This window comes from Rhincodon typus, unplaced genomic scaffold (assembly GCF_021869965.1).
Source record: "Rhincodon typus isolate 14 unplaced genomic scaffold, sRhiTyp1.1 hic_rhity00001807, whole genome shotgun sequence".
NCBI lineage: Eukaryota > Metazoa > Chordata > Chondrichthyes > Orectolobiformes > Rhincodontidae > Rhincodon > Rhincodon typus.
In genome coordinates, this window is record NW_025967445.1 from 1,956 (window position 1) to 20,628 (window position 18,673).

At 41.6% G+C, this 18,673-nt stretch overlaps 1 protein-coding gene across 1 annotated transcript; it reads right to left on the reverse strand.

Moving 5' to 3' along the window:
- Positions 1-3,105: 3,105 nt before the first annotated feature.
- nudc (nudC nuclear distribution protein) lies at positions 3,106-17,883 on the reverse strand. Its single transcript, XM_020514170.2, has 9 exons — positions 17,701-17,883; positions 14,407-14,484; positions 14,031-14,240; positions 12,045-12,131; positions 11,039-11,158; positions 9,466-9,660; positions 8,897-8,980; positions 7,014-7,132; positions 3,106-4,161 (listed from the first exon to the last, which is right to left on the reverse strand). Exons 1-9 carry the CDS (start codon positions 17,779-17,781, stop codon positions 4,110-4,112), a joined length of 1,026 nt encoding a protein of 341 aa, XP_020369759.1. The 5' UTR covers positions 17,782-17,883; the 3' UTR covers positions 3,106-4,109.
- Between the last annotated feature and the right edge of the window lie 790 nt (positions 17,884-18,673).

Below are 18,673 nucleotides of genomic sequence, written 5' to 3' on the forward strand. Positions count from 1 at the left end.
TTGTGATGCTGCTTGGCCTGCTGTGTTCATCCAGCCCTGCACCTTGTTGTCTCATTCTTTGAGTTATTTTGTTCCCAGTTCACACAATTCTGTCAGCTGTTGATTGCTGATTACATAGCATAATTGAAGCAGCAGGAGAGGAGACTATGGCTGTGTCCTGCCTGCAAGTGAGGTGCTGAAGTCACCTCTCCACTTCCCCGTGAACATAGATAGGGGCTCGAATTAAGGTAAGAGGTTAGAAAGAAGGCATCATTTTGGTAGTAGTAAAGTGATTCTGGGTAGTGGTGGAACACAGTGTGCGAATGTGTGTAAAGCAGGAGTTGCTCCTGGGCAAGAGGTTGCTTTTTCCTTCCAACAATTGTTAATGGGTTATTGCAAACAATTATTTGCTGAGAAGCAGCAGCATTTGTGTAATAATTACTGAAGAAAGTAATCACTTCATTCATCTCCCACTGTTTGAGGTTCAACGGTATATGGGTGACAAATTAACAGAAGGCCACAGTAATACGTTGGAACTATTAATACTGGTTAGACATGGGTCACCATAGTGGGCACAGAGCTAGAGAGTATAAAAATAGCTTCCAGTAAAGAACACTCACTGGACAAGACATTATTGGAGTGAAATTCTGACATTTATATGGACGTATTCAAGCTTCCCACTTTAGTTGGGAACTCAGACACCAGCAATCCATTAGAAATAAGAGTGCAATTAAGATGTTGCTTTTAAGTTGCCCTCACTTGTCCATGTCTTCAGGTTCTCAAATAAATGGGATCTTCTCTGGAAAAGTTTTATTAATAAACCTTGATTTTTCCCGAGCGCTAATGACTAAGTTTCACTTCACGTGGCACATGTTGCAGACCCAGGATTTCTAGCATTAAGCCATAACCTGTGCAGTTACGTGACCAGAGCTGGGGTATTACTATTATGCTGCATGTTTAAATTTCTAATCGCGATTACTGTAGTTGGATGGAGTGTCACAAGTGAGCTAGTTCTCAGTCCATTTCCTTTCCAGATTGGATGGCAGAGAAACATGGTTAACTTCCAGTGATCTGTTTCATGCAGTTGCAAACCAGGTTCATAGTACTGGAATTGGAGAGCGGTAAGTGGATTCTTGCATCGGCATTTCATAGGTTTGGCAGTGTCAGCCAATATTTTCTTAATTTTTCCATATCCCCTTTTTAGAGCTATAAAGGTGGATTTGTTAACTGCTGCTCAAGATCTGCTATTCACTCCAGCAGTGTGTGTACCTGTAACAGTCAACCCTATGTAAACGTCTTTGCTGTAAATCCTTCCAGGCAGCCCTGTTCAACTTAAACTGATCTGAGCCATACTCTTTTCCTACAGCTCCATAATCGATTCCAAACTAACTGCAGTAAACCACCCTATCCTCATACATAGTTTGGGAATAATATGGGGCTATGTATATTTTAATCTCTCCCATTGCCCTATAACTAATCTCAAAATAATCCCACTGCTTTACACTCTACATAGCCCTTCAACTGAAAAAAAAATGACTGAGCTAACACCTGCTGTCCTCCCCCTCTTCAGTAAACATCCAGGTCACACAGCCATTGCTGGAAGAGCAGCAATGTTAAGGTAAGGAATGTAGCAGCTGATAAACCTCAAATATTCTCTTGTGGTGGTAGGTTCCCAGTTTAGTTAAGATGAAAAACAAGGTAAAATGGTTCAGTATCTGAGGATGAGTTTCTGACTGTGTACACAGCTATGGCCCTGACAGGTCACAGTAAAAAGAACAGCAATCGTTGTATGTGAACAGTGGACTTGGATCCAGCAGCTTTGGCTGAGTTTCTGAACTCTGCTCCACTAACCAAAACTTATCCTGAAACACCTGAATTCACAGTTTATTCTTTTCTGCTTAAGATTTAATCACAAAAAAGGTGCAAGAAATATTCAATGTTTGTCAGAGACAACTAACAGGATAGACAGCTCACTTATATTTCAACAACTTAAAATTTATTTAGCAGGTTTAACAGTAAAATATCCTAAAGTAGTTCACAACATGCAATACCAGACACGCATATTAAGATGATAAAATTTATTGCTTTGACTAAGGTTTTGTTTAAGAATATTTCTAAAAGGGAGAGGGAGATTTTGATGGAAAATGTCAAAGCTTTAAAGGTCTAGGCAATGAAACATAGCTATGAATGATAGAACAATTAACATTAGTGATGCACAGCCAGACTTGGAGCAGTTGCCATAGAGGGTTATAGAATTGAAGGAGGCTACAGAACAAAAGGTTGTAGAGGGACTTGAAAACAAGGATGAGAATCCTTAAAATTAGGGGGTTAGTGAACTGGGAGCTGGTGTAAATTACCGAACAGAGGGGCAATAAGTAAATGTGACCTGGTGCAAGTTAAGATAAAGGCACAAGAACTTTGGATGGGATCAGAACTATGGAGGGTGGAAGATGGGATGCTGACTGGACAGGCATTAGAATAGTCTAGTTTAATGCAACAAGGAATTGGACTTTCAGCAGTGGGTGAGGAACAGGGAGGGGATATTGCAGAGGTAGGATATGTGCTCTTGGTGACCAAAGCAGTTTGGATCAGAAACTTGTGTTGGATTCACACAAGTTATCAGTTTGTATCAGTCTCAAGAAAAAACACCCAATGCTTACTCCATAACAACTGTTACCACAATATCTAAATTCAAGCTCTGTGTTGATAATTATGCGAGGTAGAACAGTTTGCACTTGTATTAAGGCAGACTGTGGATCACAGGGCACAGTGGATTGAAGGGAGATGCTAGAATTAGGGCCTTGGTCCCTTTTTAACCCATTCTTCCCAATCACCCCATTTACATGAACTCCTTTATTCCCAGTTTGAGAACTCTTAGGTAGCCTGGTTCCACTACAAAACAAGAACCTCCTAAAATCCAGACAGACCTTCACAAGTCATAGAAGTAAAATGGTGGCATTTCAATGTGACACTTTCTTCTAGCTCTAGAAATAGAACCTTTACTGTCAGACCTTTATTGTAGTGTGCCTGTGCCACTTATAAAACCTTAACTTAGTGTACTGCTACTGAATAAATAAAGTTAATGTAGCTTATTACAAGGACAATGAACCACAGCAAGACAACAGCTAGTGGCTTGACTTTATTGAGAAATGAGTTCCAGCATCGCGTCCAAGTGCATCAATGCAAACAAATTAAAAATAAACATAAAACACACCCACGAGGACTAGCACTGCACTCAACAATTTATCTAGCCACCCTGTTACTGACCTGGAAACACAGACAAGGAAATGGAGAGCAACGACCCTGATATTTACAACACTTTGGCCTTCACCTGGCATTGCGTGGCAGTTCAATCAATCAGACGACTTCAAAATTTAACACAAGGTAGCCCATCTGGAAGCATATGTGGCAATATAGACATGACTGGGCTACAGCATATGTTAAGTAACCAGCAAGAAATATCTGAACGCAAGCTCACCCTGCTTCAAATATTAGCAGGTGGGGTTTTGCATAGTGCTCACTGAAAGTCTCAATGAAAGGGAAAGCTTCTAATATGTTCATTTGCAAAACATGTTGATCAGAATGAGCTACTGCCAAACTGAATGCCTATTTGAACTTTGTGAAGCACAGGGAGAAATAACAAACCATTGAGCAAGTTCTGGGTAACACCTGTTTACAATGTGTTTAGCAGGATGTTGCTCAAACTCACTGAAAAGGACGCAAGGGCCCCAATCAGATGTAGAGAGACAACAAGTGTGAGGTGACAGCAACACGTTTCACATCTCCCTCAGTTACCATCCAGCAATCAGCAGCAACAGTCAAAGGTAATTTTAAAAAGTAATCAAGTTTACAACAAGCCTGCAAACTGGCATTACCAGAAGGTACTTGGGTAGTTATCTAAGATCAGCCAGAAAATGACATTATTAATGGGCAGCCAGTGGATGCCAGCATAGTGACTGCACTGCAACTGCCAGGTTCACAATTGCTCTCCACACAATGAATAACCTGAATGATTTACAAGCTCAGAAACCAGGTTTCAAGGCTCTAAGTGATGCTCAAAGGGAGTCCTTCCTGGAGAAAATCTTCCACAAGTTTGGGTAGCCCCTGCAGCTCCAGGGAAGATGCATTTTTTAACTGAATTTGGCCTTTGAGAAGTCCATCTCTGGGTGTTGCTCCATGAACCTGCAGAGAGAGTGTGGCACAGGAAGATTAGATCTGGTTTACATGTTTCAAGTACCAACAATTCATATTTAATACAGAACTATCAGAAGTCGAGCTCATTTAATACCACCAAACCTGATTTTCAGCTCCCACCGTTTTGAAACCAAGTAACTTTGCGAAGCAGATCTCAAAACAAAGACTGTCTGCAACTATGACACGAGGCAGTGCATACTGCAACCTGTAAGGTGATCACCAGTGTCTGAAGTTTATCAATTTATGAAATCCAAATGGAAAGTAGGGAGGTCTGATGGTTTGGTCATGGTGTTTCCATCTCTGGGCCAGAATATCTGGGTTCCAGTCCCACTTGCTCCAGGTATGTAATAACAACTGTGAACAGGGTGATTAGAAAATATCTAAAATGGGGGGCAGGCGGGGGTTGGTGGTAGGGAAAGAAGAGAGAAAGAAAAAGAGACATACACACCACACACAGCTTAGAGCCTTGGGCCTGCAGATTTGTAAGCAAGTTACTTATCTGTTGTAAGCAATTCTCAGGCCTGGTGTAGCCATGATGACACTGGCTGCCTTGGGGACGTGAAGCAGGAATGAAGTTCTTTATTTATAAATTTGTCCTGATCCGGTTTGTTGGGATTTTCTTTGTCATTCTGAGAACATGGATGCCAATGACTTACTTGTACTTTTTGAATGCTGTTCTACTACTTTGCTTTATGCCCCAATGGACAATCCAAACCATGGCACTATCTTTTACTCAACAGCTACTGCTGACTTGCTGAGTCATGTTATTGTTTTGATATTAATTATAATCAGTTCTAATCTCCCTTCTACAGAAGTGCAGATTCTAATGTGTTCAATATCACACCAGGAGAGAAATTCTGCTATTTTTCAGAGTGTTAGGACAGTTTGAACTGCAGGACAGCTGAGACCAGAGATAGGATTCAGTAGTCAATCGGTAGATTGATCCCGTTGTTAAAGCACCCTGTCTCACCTCCACTATCAGACAAAAGATAACGTCATAGCTCATTAATGCATTAATCTCTGACTACCAATAAGGCAAAGTAACCTGAAAAATAGCATAATGCAACACAAGTATCGACTTGACTGGGAAGAAGTCATATCCACAGAAGATATCATCAGTGAATTCTCAAATCCACTAAAATCGGTGCAGCTGTATATTCCCATCCATTCAACTCCAGTCCTAACTATATATCAGAGTTCTGTAAGCCGGGAGACAGGCATTCTAACTCAAGATAGGGTGAAGGACCTACATTCAGTGCCAAGCATGGTATCTTTGCTTAGATGAGTGTGCTGCTTTGACTGCTGATTTACAGTGAGCAGTAGTATGGGGGAATATTTTAAGTTTTCAGCACCTTTGGATTTTTTTTGGAGTGGAGAGAAGAGAGAAAACAAAAAAAAAGGGACAGATAGACATATCCCCAGTGAGAGCCATGTCCGTGGCAACGGTAATACAGCAAGAACTATAACTATCGAAACTATTTAATCCAATAAAAACTCATCAATAACAAGCATTTGCATTTCAATATTGCCTCAGCATTGTAACAACTCCGAAGGCACTTCATTTCATTGATTTCAATCTTCTGTTGCTCGCTGTCTAATTTTATTTATGCCAGAACAGATGATCAAACAAACAGAAGAAAGCTTTAAGGATGCCTGGAGATGAAACTGATAGAGGGAAAGAGTTTTAAGGAAGGAATTTCAGAAATAGTGACCAGGCAGCCAAACACATCACTGTCAACAGTGGTGTGACTAACATATGGGATGAGGACTGAAGAAGGCTTTTAAATAAAAAGACGAGCGGCATGGTCACAAAGAGTTGAAAACAATGTTTTGTCAGACTGGCAACTCATAACGAGTAAACCAACGAGAGGTATGCCCATATTCTTAAAAAGGTATTCAAAAAGATTATGTGCAAGTTATTAAACAACATTAGAGCAAGTTTAACATGGGGGGATAACATCAGAATGCATCGAGGACTGGATGTAGTAAAGAAACAAAAAGATCTTTCGGGGAGGAGATAAATCGAGATATGACACCTCACAATCCAGGTGTTCTCATGTCATGACTCCAACATGAATACATGCATTTTTATCCAACTCATCTTACAAACTAACTTGAATGCTCAGGTTTCACTAATGCAGTCTACTCAACCTCCATACCCAATTACCACATTCCATGCACAATACCAAATTATAACATTAATTATACACACAGGTGACACTAGAGCAACAATGCGCATCTAACATGATATACTCAAGTCAACACATCATCTCCTGGAACAGTCCTGCTACCAGGGCTACACTTCCCTCCCTAGCTCTACTTATACCACTCCATAATCTCTCAAGGTCATTCACTACTATAAAAGTGACAAGGTTCACCAACACAGTGAATGCCATGCCCATCAGAAAACTGTCTTAATTACTTGTGCTGATCTTGCAAACAGCACAGGACATCGAGAGACATGTGGCATGAGTTCTTGTTCTCATACTACCACTATTTGGATACTCCCCTACTAATCCAGTTAAACCCCTACCCAACAAAACATAGGTCATCCCCTTTGCTTCATCCAACCTGAAGAGTCCGGTCACTGTTCTCCCATGATGTCTCTTTTTGCCAAAGAATTTTCCCAACCCCAAACACAGATACAGAGAGATTATCAGAACAACTCTGTAGAGACAATGATGAATGTGGTGACAGCAAAACATTGTTCACATCTCCCTCAGGTACAATCCAGCAATTGCTGGAAGAAATAGTAAAAGATCTGGCTACAATGCATTACAGACAGATATGCCAGTCAATACAAATATGACAGATCATTAATGCTGCATTAGAGAACTTACTTTTTCAGTATGTCTTGTTTCTTCTGTTCCTCTGAAGTTGGAAGTCCCATGGCTTTCTGTCGTTGATCATACATCATCTTTTCTACCATGCTCCGTGTCTCACCATCCAAGTCTGACAACTATGGGTACAAACAGAAGTTTTGCAACAGGTCTGTACTCATTAGCATTAAGTTGGACTCAGCAGCATTCAGTTCCACTCAACAGAACAGGACAGGTTTACAATGATGAGGTTTTAAAAAAATAAATTGGAAGGCTAAGAGTTCTCAGGCTGTGGAAACAAGTCAAATTATCTGATAGCAAATTAGTAAATGAACACTGAGCAAAATTAAAATATTGCTGTATGTAATCAGACAGGATTCATCAGACAATGTTTAATGCTTTAGAATTCCACATGCAGTAACCTGAATTACAACATTGCTTGTTTGAAGAGTAATAAATTGGAATCTCCAGAAAGGAAGTCAGATGGTTTAAAGTTCTCTATAGTGGAATAAAGGAAGAGGTGAAATGTTCTGCAGGTCACAGAGGATCAGTGGTCAGTGAGGCCTTAGGAGGAGACACAAAGCTGGACAGATCCCTGACATAAAACTGAATTAGGACATGCAAAGATTTTAACATAAGAATGAGGGCAAAAAATTTAAATTTAAATTATTGGAAGACAAGAAGTAACTGCAGATCAACAAGGATAGAGGTGATGAGAGAACAGGATTTATTGAGATATAGTACAAACAGAAGTAGAGGCACTGGCAAGAAGGGCAGTTTGTGAACTGAGTCTAGAGAAGACACCAATGTGATATAGGATTTTGGTTAGTGGATGTTGTCGTCAAGGAATAGGGTGAAGTTACTGACTTTATGGAAAGAGAATTCCAGGTGGTTGATGGCACACTACTAAAGATAAAGTTGCCATAGTTCCAGAATGTCATAGGGCTGCTCTCACAAAGAAAGAAATGACTAGTGGTGGTTTAACCTGAGGGTCACCAACGTTTCAGGCGAGGGGTAAGGTTGAGAAAGTGGGACCTCTATTGTGTCCTCAGCTGCTATGGAAATTGAACCTGTGCTGTTGGCTCTGCTTCACAAATCAGCTGTCCAGCCATCTAAGCTAACCGACCCACAACAGCACACTACTAACGGTGAGTTGACAGTTTGTTGGAAGGTGTTAAAGAGGAACAGAACTTGAGAGGATGGAGTGGTCTGGAGGAATTTAAACACAGATAGAATTGGTATTTAATGAGACACACAGCTAAATGCCAACTAATGGGAGGTTTACAGGCAAGGGAGCTTGGTGCAGAGTGACTGGCAGACATCCCAAAACCACACAGACTGTCAAAATCTATAGGGACAGTTAGCCTTGCACATTGACAATACTGACCTGAAGGACAGCAAGCAAACCAATGATAGGAAAATTCTAAGGTGAATATGAAGAAGCAAAGATACATTATCTGCAACAGACAGGTTGGAATGAAATTGGACAAGGGAAGTGCTTCTGAAGAGTTGAGAATGACAAATTGTTGTTTTAAATAGGATTGTTCATGCTCTGAGTTTGAGTTTGTTATAGTTTTCAGACTATAACTTAATCAGTCGCACCATAATTCAAGTCTTTGAAATAAATATCTCATTTCGTATGCATGAACTTCATGGGCAATAGGAAACAGTGACTGTGTCTCTAAAATCTAGCAAGCGATTCATCTTAAACGGTGGATTTAGCTATTCACATTGTGATCTTTTTCTCTCAGTTGCAGTGAATCAAAGTCAAAATGCAAATTCTAGGGACAGGCAGCTTAGATGTTGCAGAAAGCCTGACAAGTAACATAAGCCAGTGCATTTACCCCACTGACACGTCTGTCTCCATATGACAGAACTAGGGCATGGAAATTAAAAATACTCACCTTTGAATTCTCAGGGTTAATTTTTTTGGTATTTAACTCTGGGTCTGTTGTTACTACTTTGTTCCACCATTCCATCTTATTGATCTGAAATTAGAAACAAAAAAAAAAAATCCTAATATCCTGACACAGTTCACAAAAAAATACAGCTTGAACACAACTGGAATTCTCTACAAATCCTGTGGGCTGTTGAGCCTCCTCAGCTGCAATAGGCTAGGAATTCCAGGATAACCTTCATCCCTTGTAACCGTAATCCAAAGGTAGAGAATCTTAACCATTACCTTCAAACTAGGAATCCAAAGACAACCCTCACCCACAGCCCAGTGCACTTCTCACCCAGAGACTGGGAGTTCCAGGATAACCATGTGCACAGACAAAGAATCCCAGTTTAACTCATGCTCATAGCCCTATGTAAACTTCACCCAGACTGGAGATCCTATACAACTGTGTACTCTCCCTCTCAGGGACAGACCACATTCCCCAAGTCCTGAGCTGTAGAGTAAATTAAGAACCAGGACATGGGAATCTCCAGAGTGGGTTTCATTCTACCCACCATGTCAATCCCAGCTCACCTTCTCTAGATGTATATTAATGCTTTTTCCATCCTCTAGCAGCCATGAGCTTTCCTCCACCTTCACATCATTGAACATCTCACCATCGATCACAGGAGGGTGGCCTTTCAGACCCACTTTCAAGTGGCGCCTTTGGATTTCTACAATGAAATCCCGACTCTTCAATCTGAAGTTGACTTGGAATGGGACCAGGAGCTGGGTGCAAGACACAACCAAGAACAATAAAAATGACTATTTAGCCATGGTGAGTGTTATTCAATCCAACCACCCAACTCTATGTTACCAAGGTCTACACCCCACTTGAAATCCATCCATTCCTATTTCATATCTTCCACAGTGGTAACAGGATTTATTGTAGTATGGAATATTTTAACATTGGTTTCCCAAACTGTGGCTCATGACCCTCTACGGGGTTGCAGAGGTCATAACTTTGGAGTTAGGAAGTGCCCCTTCTCCAATACCATAAAAGCAATTTTGGAGCAGAGGCTTCCCAATCTGGATGCTCTGGCAGGACAGCCTTGGACCCGATGGATTCATGTTGACAAATGGTGAACCCAAATCTCATTGGAAATTACTTACTGTTGAGTGTTTGTCCTAATGTGTGCACCAAATTGGAGGCTGGCAAGCATATCTAAATCACGGCCTGAATGCAGGAGTAACTGGGAGGTCACTGTCTAGCTGTGAAGGTGAACCGCTAAATCACATTGTACGGTATTTCTGCTCCTATCGGACTGTTTTACAAAGTACTTATCCAAGGATAATAGCTCTGCTTCAAAGTCACTGCAACTACAGCAAAAGCGGGAGATAAAACGGGGCGAGTGGCTGCTGGTCGAGGGGTTTGGAAAGAGGGTTGAGTGGGTTAGTGAGTGGGAGAAGGGTGGGAAGAAGTGTTCATTTGTGAGTAGGGGGTGTTAGAAAGTTGGCCGTATGTATGTATGTGGTGGAAGGAGACAGGCTGATTAGACTTCTGTGTAGGGTGGCAGGAAGAGAGGGGCTTCACAGAGTCTTCTGATACCAGGGAATACAGAGCTTAGTTGAAACATAAATGAGTATTTTCCTTTTTAAAAAAGTACTTTATAAGCTCAAATTGTCATATTTATACAACTTGTTTTAAAAGAAAGTTTGTTCATGGGATGTGGGTGTCGCTACCTTGGCCAGCACTTATTTCCCACCTCTAATTGTCCTTTATTATATGTTGATCACCAACTAGCTTTGATAGTTGCATAATGAATGTTGCTTTAGCATTTTATTGCTGTGTTGTTTGTTTTTGCTGGCAATGGTCACACTAATTTTCAAGTGCCAAAATGTAATCATGTTAGACATCTAATATACAAGTAGCTTGCTAAATATAAAATTATTTTAGAGATTACCTCCAAGTTTTTTTTTCCCTAGTTTATAATTATGTGCCCAACACACCACTAACATGTATTTTCATATTCTGACTGTGAAGATTCCCAATTTCTACTTTAGCATAGAGATCGCCTCTACTGCCACTATATTTAATGCATCATTTCTTGCCTCAGCCTGGCCCTGTGAGAACCGTGATAAAGAGGGTTCCGAAAGTGACACTTACATCAACCTCAGACAGGGTCTGGGTCCACCGATAGTTTGGCAGATCAGCACCGTTTCCAGCATTGGGCTTCAGCTTCCCTTTATCCTTCTCATCCTCTTCACCTTCAGACTCGGATTCTGCCTACAGGAACATGAAGGATCACAATTGGACTGTCAGAATACATCTATGCAGGAGCACAAACTGCACTTTTCACAATATATGGAGGAATATTTTACAACTGTGTGCATGGCTGTTAGACAGCCATGCACAATAACAGAATAACTTTTATCATATATGGTCACAGAGGGACCACTGCAGTCATGTGCAGGGATTTCATAACAGACCTGGTTGTCAGATTCCACACCATTGAAATTGCAAGTTCTAACCAGATAAAATGAAGGAATGAGAAATTTAAAAAACTAAAATTTTAAGATAAAATTAAGTTAGAGGCACAGGGTGTGAAAGTTTGGCAGACAGTTTATAAGTGGTCTCAGTCAATGTTATGTGAAGGATGCCATGAGAGATTTTACAAGAGGCAGGTTTCTACAAATCTGCTCTATGCACATTTTACAGAGTTATAAAAAGAAGTTAGTGGAAAGTATCAATATGTGGAAACAGGCCCTCACAGGCAAATAGTCAAAACCACAATTACCCATCCTGGCACCCCCCCATGTCTTTTCCATGTCTTTTCAATATCTTCTCCATATCCCTGCTTGACCTAATCCAGAATGTGCCACAAATGTTGACTCTGGAATGCAATCATACAACCATTCAGTAACTTATGCTGTGAAGACTAATACACTTTGTGGTTGCTACCCGAAATCACACAATTAAGATCAGATGGGTGAGGCACTGAAGATCGGCAAGAGTTTAGTAGACAAGAAGGCATGGCAGGGAGAAAAGATCTCAGCAGATAGACAAATTAGCACAGAATTTACAGATTTTAAATACAACACCGCCTCTCTTCCCAAAACGCAACAAACAAATTTCCTCCCCCTTGCTCCACATTGATTCAACTGCACAATACCTGTTTTGTTTCCAGTTTTTCTGAATTCTTCTCCCCATTGATTGTGACTTCATCTCCTTCATTTTCCAGTTTCTTATGCTCCTTTTTCTAAATGAAAAATGCAAAGTAAGCATTCGCATCATGGCATACCTTGGGTTCACCGCGTGCAGAAGCACGGGAATAGCTCCAGGCTATGGGCCCCAGACACAGCTGCTGGGTTCCCTGGTACTGAAAGTTTCACAGGCATCTGTCAGGATTTACTGAGCTGTGTTCATGGCAATGTTGCGCATGTAATTATAACCAATATCAATAGCTGATTTAGACATGCAGTAAAGACATAAAAGGTGGATTGGAACCCATCGTTAATTTCAGGGGGTGATGGTGGAGTTTGAAATCCAACATCATTTAAATTCTCAACTAAATGAGAAATGAAAGAAAGGGACTGAGTTTCAGGTCACCATTTCAGTTAACTGTCAGATTAAAAGTTAGCCAGTTGCTGCATTTAGGGTCACACGGGTTGTGACAACCTGTGCAAGCCTGTCATGGTCCCAATGCCAGCTAAAAAAGCTAAGATGTTCATCTAAAATTACAGAGCTTTTGCCACAGATCACCCCAGGTGTTCCTGAGCTTCAGCAACTTCACTTGTGGCCCTTACAGTTACCACTGGGAGTCAGTTCACCAGCTGGCTACATTTCAATGCAACTGGGAGCATGTCAAGATTCTCCACCCAAACTCATCCACCACTCCTCTGAACCCTTCCACCTCAATGCATTTCATCCCACACAATTCCCAAACGAGGTGCTCTCCCACAGCCACCAGTACTGGCTATTCACTGAGTTGCATCAGGATTGGATTGGTGGCAAAAGCCTCTTTAATCTAAATACCAGAGGTAGAATTTCCCATTTCCCTTGTCCCTTTACCTGGGTTTCTTCCTCACAAACCTAATACATTATAATGGTTAATTATAAATCTGAAGCACCTACATCACATTGCAGTGAGAAAGCCATTCAACCCCCCTGGCCTGTTCTACCATTCAACTACACCATGGCTGATTTGCTACTCTGCTATTAGCAACAATGTTCCATTCTCTTAAAACTTTTGTTTAATGAAATTATCAACCCCTGTTTTTAAATTTTCAAATGACCTCCAACCTCAACAGCACTTTGTAGGGGAGACTGCAAAATTTCCATTCTGCTTTGGATGAGAAGTGCCTCCTGACCTCAGTTCTGAGTTTAACTTTTAAGCAGAAATAAAATATGTTGAATGTTGGAAATCTGAAATAAAAGTGAAGTGACGTAAATACTCAGGAGGATTGGTGGCATCTGTGGAGAGAGGTAAGGAGTAACATTTCAGGTCAATGTCCTTTCATCAGAACAAGACATTAACTTGAAACGTTGGCATCTGTGAAAGTGAGGAGTAGAGTTATCAGATCAAAGTATTTTCTGTTTTATATCTAATTTTAAAGTTATTTTCTTGCTCTGCACTATCCAGAGGAAATAATTTCTCTCCATCTGAACTTAAAATGCAGTATGAAAAATGGGATGTACCAAGGGTTTTATGTAAACTTAAGATAACATAACCCTTTTCAGTGATTTATATATTTGAAGCCATTAAATCTTCTACTCCTCTGGAGTTCATAGCTTCTCACCATTTAAGAAAAAAAAAATCTTATCTATCTTCCTGAGGATCAAAGTAAAGGACATCACACGTTTTCCACATCGAAGTCCATCTGTCATAGTTTTGCCCAATCACTAAGTCTCAGTGTTTTCTTTGCACCTTTTTGCTCTTATCTGCATTATTAACAGTGCCAACTAACGTGGTATCATCAGTCAATTTAGGTTTACAGCTTTCTATTACTTCAAAAGTTATTCGTTTACATTGAAGCATCAAGATCCCCGTGCATTATTCACATCTTAACAACAACTGCATGCCATTATCCCTACTCCTGTCTCCTAATTCCATACATCAATTCTAATGCTGCAATTGGTCATTAGATGATGTACTCACCTGGTCAATCTCCTTCTGCAATTTCTCTGCCTCCTCATTAGTCAGCTCCTTGATCTTTGGCTGCTTCAGTTCTGGTTCAGATTTCTCCTTCTCCTCTATAAGCTTTGCCCGTTCCAATTTTTCTTTTCTCTCTGCTTCCTTTTTCACCTCCTTCTCCATCTGAACCTGTATAGCTAATTTATGGTGGCGTTTGAAAGTGTCTGTGACCAACTGTGGAAAATACATGATCAAAATTATCAGTTAAGTGGGATTACACCATTAACACACTGAGGAGACCTGGGCATTGCCACTGGGAAATTGAATTGAGAAATGAAAATGAGGAGCAACCCCCCACCCTCAGAGAATTGGAGATATAATGAAACTCCCGTGTACTCACTTTGTTAGCTGCTCCCTGCTCTCCACCAGTAAAGAAGTCAGTTTTGCGCCTCAGAAAACTGAAGAATGTATCCACAAGCTGGGGGGGGGGGAAGAAAAGAAAAGGTTAAGGCTCTTAATTAGACCCACTACACTTCAAAGGTTACCTGATGTACATTCGAGTCTGAATCCCACCATGACGGATGATAGAATTGGAATTCAATGAAATCTGAACTCAAAGTCTCATGATGAACCTGTCAATCTTTTGTAAAAATCTACCTGGTTCACTAATATGCTTTAGGGAAGCAAACTGCCAATCTTAAGAGCAAAAGAACTGCAGGTGCTGTAAATCAGAAACAAAAACAGAAATTGTTGGGAAAGCTCAGCAGATCTGGCAGCATCTGTGAAGAATCAGAGTTAACATTTCAGGTCCGATGATCCTTCCTCAGTGAGGAACCTCAGTGATGCTGCAAGACCTGCTGAGCTTTTCCAGCAATTTCTGAAACTGCCAACATTACCTGTTCTGGTTTATGTGCAACGCTAGACCCACAGCAATGTGTGTGATTCTCAACTGCTCTCAGAAATGGCCTCACAAGCCACCCAGCTTTATCAGCCTCCAGAAAGGAAAAAAAAAGGAATGAAACTGGACACCTGGCATCAACTAAGGCACTACAAACAACATCAAACAGACTTAACACTACAAATGCCCCTTAGTAACGGTAACAGAGTGCAGTCTCACAGATTTATCAAGCAAGAGCCTAACAGTCAACATGGTGGAGTCATACCTGATAAACAATGCTCCAGACAATACCATCACCATCTGTGTCCCACTGGCAGGACAGACCTATCAGAGGTGGTGGCACAGTATAATACATATATTCAGAAGGCAGTTGCCCTTGGAGTCCCCAGCATTGACGCCAGACCCTCATGGCATCATGTACAGTTACAACATTGGCATTCACCCAAATATGAAAAATCACCCAGGTATGTCCTGTACACAAAACAAATTGAACAAATTTCAACCTGGCCAGTTACCGTGCTACTGTTAATCTTCAGTGAAGTGACAGAAAAGGTAATCAATAGTGTTATCAAACAGCACTTGCATAGCAATAACCTGTTCATCTTGAGTACCATGGACAACTCTTCAGAATCTGAAGTAGTCCATATCCAAAGGCAGCAAGACCTGAATAACATCCAGGTTTGGGCTGACAACTGTCAAGTAGCCAGGTCACACAAGTGTAAGGAATTATCATCTACAATAAAAGAGAATCTAACCAAGAGCCCTGGCATTCAATGGCATAACCATCAACGAAACCCCCATTATCAACATCTTGTGGGTTACCATTGACCAGAAAATTAACTGGATTAGCCATATAAATACCGTGGCTACAAAAGCAGGTAATAGGTTAGGAATCAGACAAAGAGTAACTCACATCCTTACTTCCCAAAACCTGGCCACTATCTACAAGGCACAAGTCAGGTGTGTGATGGAATTGTCTTCATTTGTTCAGATGAATATACTTCCAACAACAAACAAGACATGAGACACCAAAAAGGACAAAGCAGCCAGCTTGCCTGGCACCACATCCACAAATATTTACTCTCTCTACCAGCGAGACACAGGAGTAGCAGTGTGTACCATCGATGAGAAGCAATACAGAAATGCACCAACCCTGCTCAGACACAATCTTCCAAACTTCTACCTTCGACAAGGACAGGGACAGCAGATACGTATGAACACCACTACCTGCAAGTTTCCCTCCAATCTACTCACCATCGTTACCTGGAAATATATTGCTGTTCCTTCAGTGTTGCTGAGTTAAAATCTTGGAATTCCCTCTCTAATGGCATTGTGGGTGGACCTACACCAAATGGATTGCAGCGGTTCAAGTGGGCAGCTCACCACCACCTTCAAAGGCAACTAGAAATAGGTAATAAATGCTAGCCCAGCCAGCATCACCCACATCCCATGAGTGAATGAATAAAGCAACACACAAATAATTCACTCAATTCAGCATGGAAATAAATCAATTTTAAGCTGTTTGATGTTTGAGTGCAGCTTGTGGCGCAGATCACGGTGTCCTGCTCGGTGAAGAACATGGTACAGGCAGTAGATGACATACACCAAACTCTATCATTTCCCTCAATGATCACGGTGAACTGGACATTTCACCATTAAACCTCTCTTTCACTCGATAGCAGGCTTACTGTCATCATCAGTGGTTACACCAACGCCAAACTTAAGATAAATAAGGGAATACTCCTACTGATGGAGGCAGAGACAACACATAACAGCTTGGATACAACAGTCAGGCAGGCTCAATGGCAAAAACTGACCAAAACCAACCAGAGAATTGAATCAGGCATGTCAGAAGGACATGGGTTGAAATGTCACTTCAAAGACTTAAGTCATACCCCAGACTGATGCTTCCAGTGCAGCACAGTGGGGAATGCTACATTGTTAGAGGTGCCATCTCTCTGTTAACAGAGAAACCTCTTGGGGGGGCATAAGAATTGCATGGATATTTTGAATTAAAGCACAGAAGCATCCCATGTGGTTCTGGTCAATATTTATCCCTCAACTAGAGGGACATTGAGTAGGCAATCATTTATTATTGTTTGTTGAAGTTAATACATGAAATTTACCAACTGCATTTCCTAAATTAAATATTAAGTACGCTGCAAAGTGGTTGAGATGCCAAAAGTCTTAAGTCTGTCTTTATTTTTACCACTGGACAGATGTTCCCAGACACTGGGAACTGGGGAAGATCTACCTCCTGGCAGAATGAAGGTGGAGGAAATTAGAGGTTCCGCCACCAGAAAAATTAACGCGTTTTAAAAGATTGACCCCCTTCCCCCGTCCCAAAACAGAATATAAGGGTGGCCGTGGTGCAGAAAGAGGGTTATACTCCAGATGATGGGGGATATGTACAGAATCCGCTTTCTCTCCTTCATTCCCGCTTGCCCCCACCCTCCCGAAAAGTGAGTAGGGTGGAGGATCCAACCCCAAGCAGAATATAAGGGGCTGCAGAAAGAAGAATGAAATGGGTTGGCGGGGATGTTAAGGATTCACTCCTCTCCTTCTCATAGAGTGATGGCTGTTGGGGGTGGGGGAAGAAAGCAAATCTATTCCCCACAACTAGGTAAACGTGGAGAGTGCGGAAAGAGGAATATACACCCCCAGGTGAAACGTGGGTGAAGAGGTAGAGAATCCAACCCCATCAAGCGGAACGGAGTAGCGGCGGCAAGTGGGATATACCCACGGTGGGGGTGGGGAATCTGCCCACACTGGGGTAGGGCAGTATCTCCTTCATACCTGGTGAACACCCCCTTCATGTTGCTGGGCCATTGCCAGCAGAATGCCATCGAAGCGATCCTCGCCGGATGAGTCCCCCATCGTTTCTCGGAATCAGTGCTGCTCCCCTCAGGCTGCGGCTCAACCACGCGCTGCAGGCCCCGAATCACTCACCCGGAAGTCGTGCCACCGGGGTCAAGTGTTGATGGACATGTCTTTCAGCCAATCATCAGGCGTGTCGGATCATTACGCGTGACGTCAAACCAATAGATTGAAAGTGTGTGTGATATAGGGGGCGCGGTCACCATGGAAACTGGAACATTCGGGAATCGGGCCCTAGCAACCCGTACCTCAACAAAAGCCTCAGTGGCGCAGACCCTTGTGGTGCAGGGGAAATCTCATTACCTCTGAGTTAGGCGACCTATGCTCAAGTTCTATCTGCCCTGGAGGTGTGTAATAACATCTCTGAACAGGTTAGATAAAAGCACCGTACTCGATTGTGTGGCTGGAAACTGGCTAGAGGTTAGTTAAAATGTCCCAGACCATAGGAAAAACCTCTTCACAGAAGTGTAACAGCACAGGAATTCATGGTGTCTGAATCGATTTTATTCCCTAGGGCAGGTCTCCTGCATGTGTCACTGCATATTATTTGTATCTAAATAATTATTCAATGCCTCAACCATATTTCTTGGCAGTACATCCCATATCTTAACTACTGGCTAAGTTTTTTTTCCACCCAAACCCCTTGCTTCTTTTGCACATCACTTTAAATTTATGACCTCTTATTATTGCTTTCTTTTATAAGAAGGAACAACTTCTTTCTATCTACTACATTCAACCCGTTCATGATTTTGAAAGCCTCTATCAAATGTCCCCTCAGTCTTCTTCAGGGAGAACAGTCTTAACCTAAATCTATCCTCTCAACACAAGCTTATCATTCCTGGAACCATTCCTGTAAATTGCTTCTGCGCTGTCTCCAATACATTCACATCTT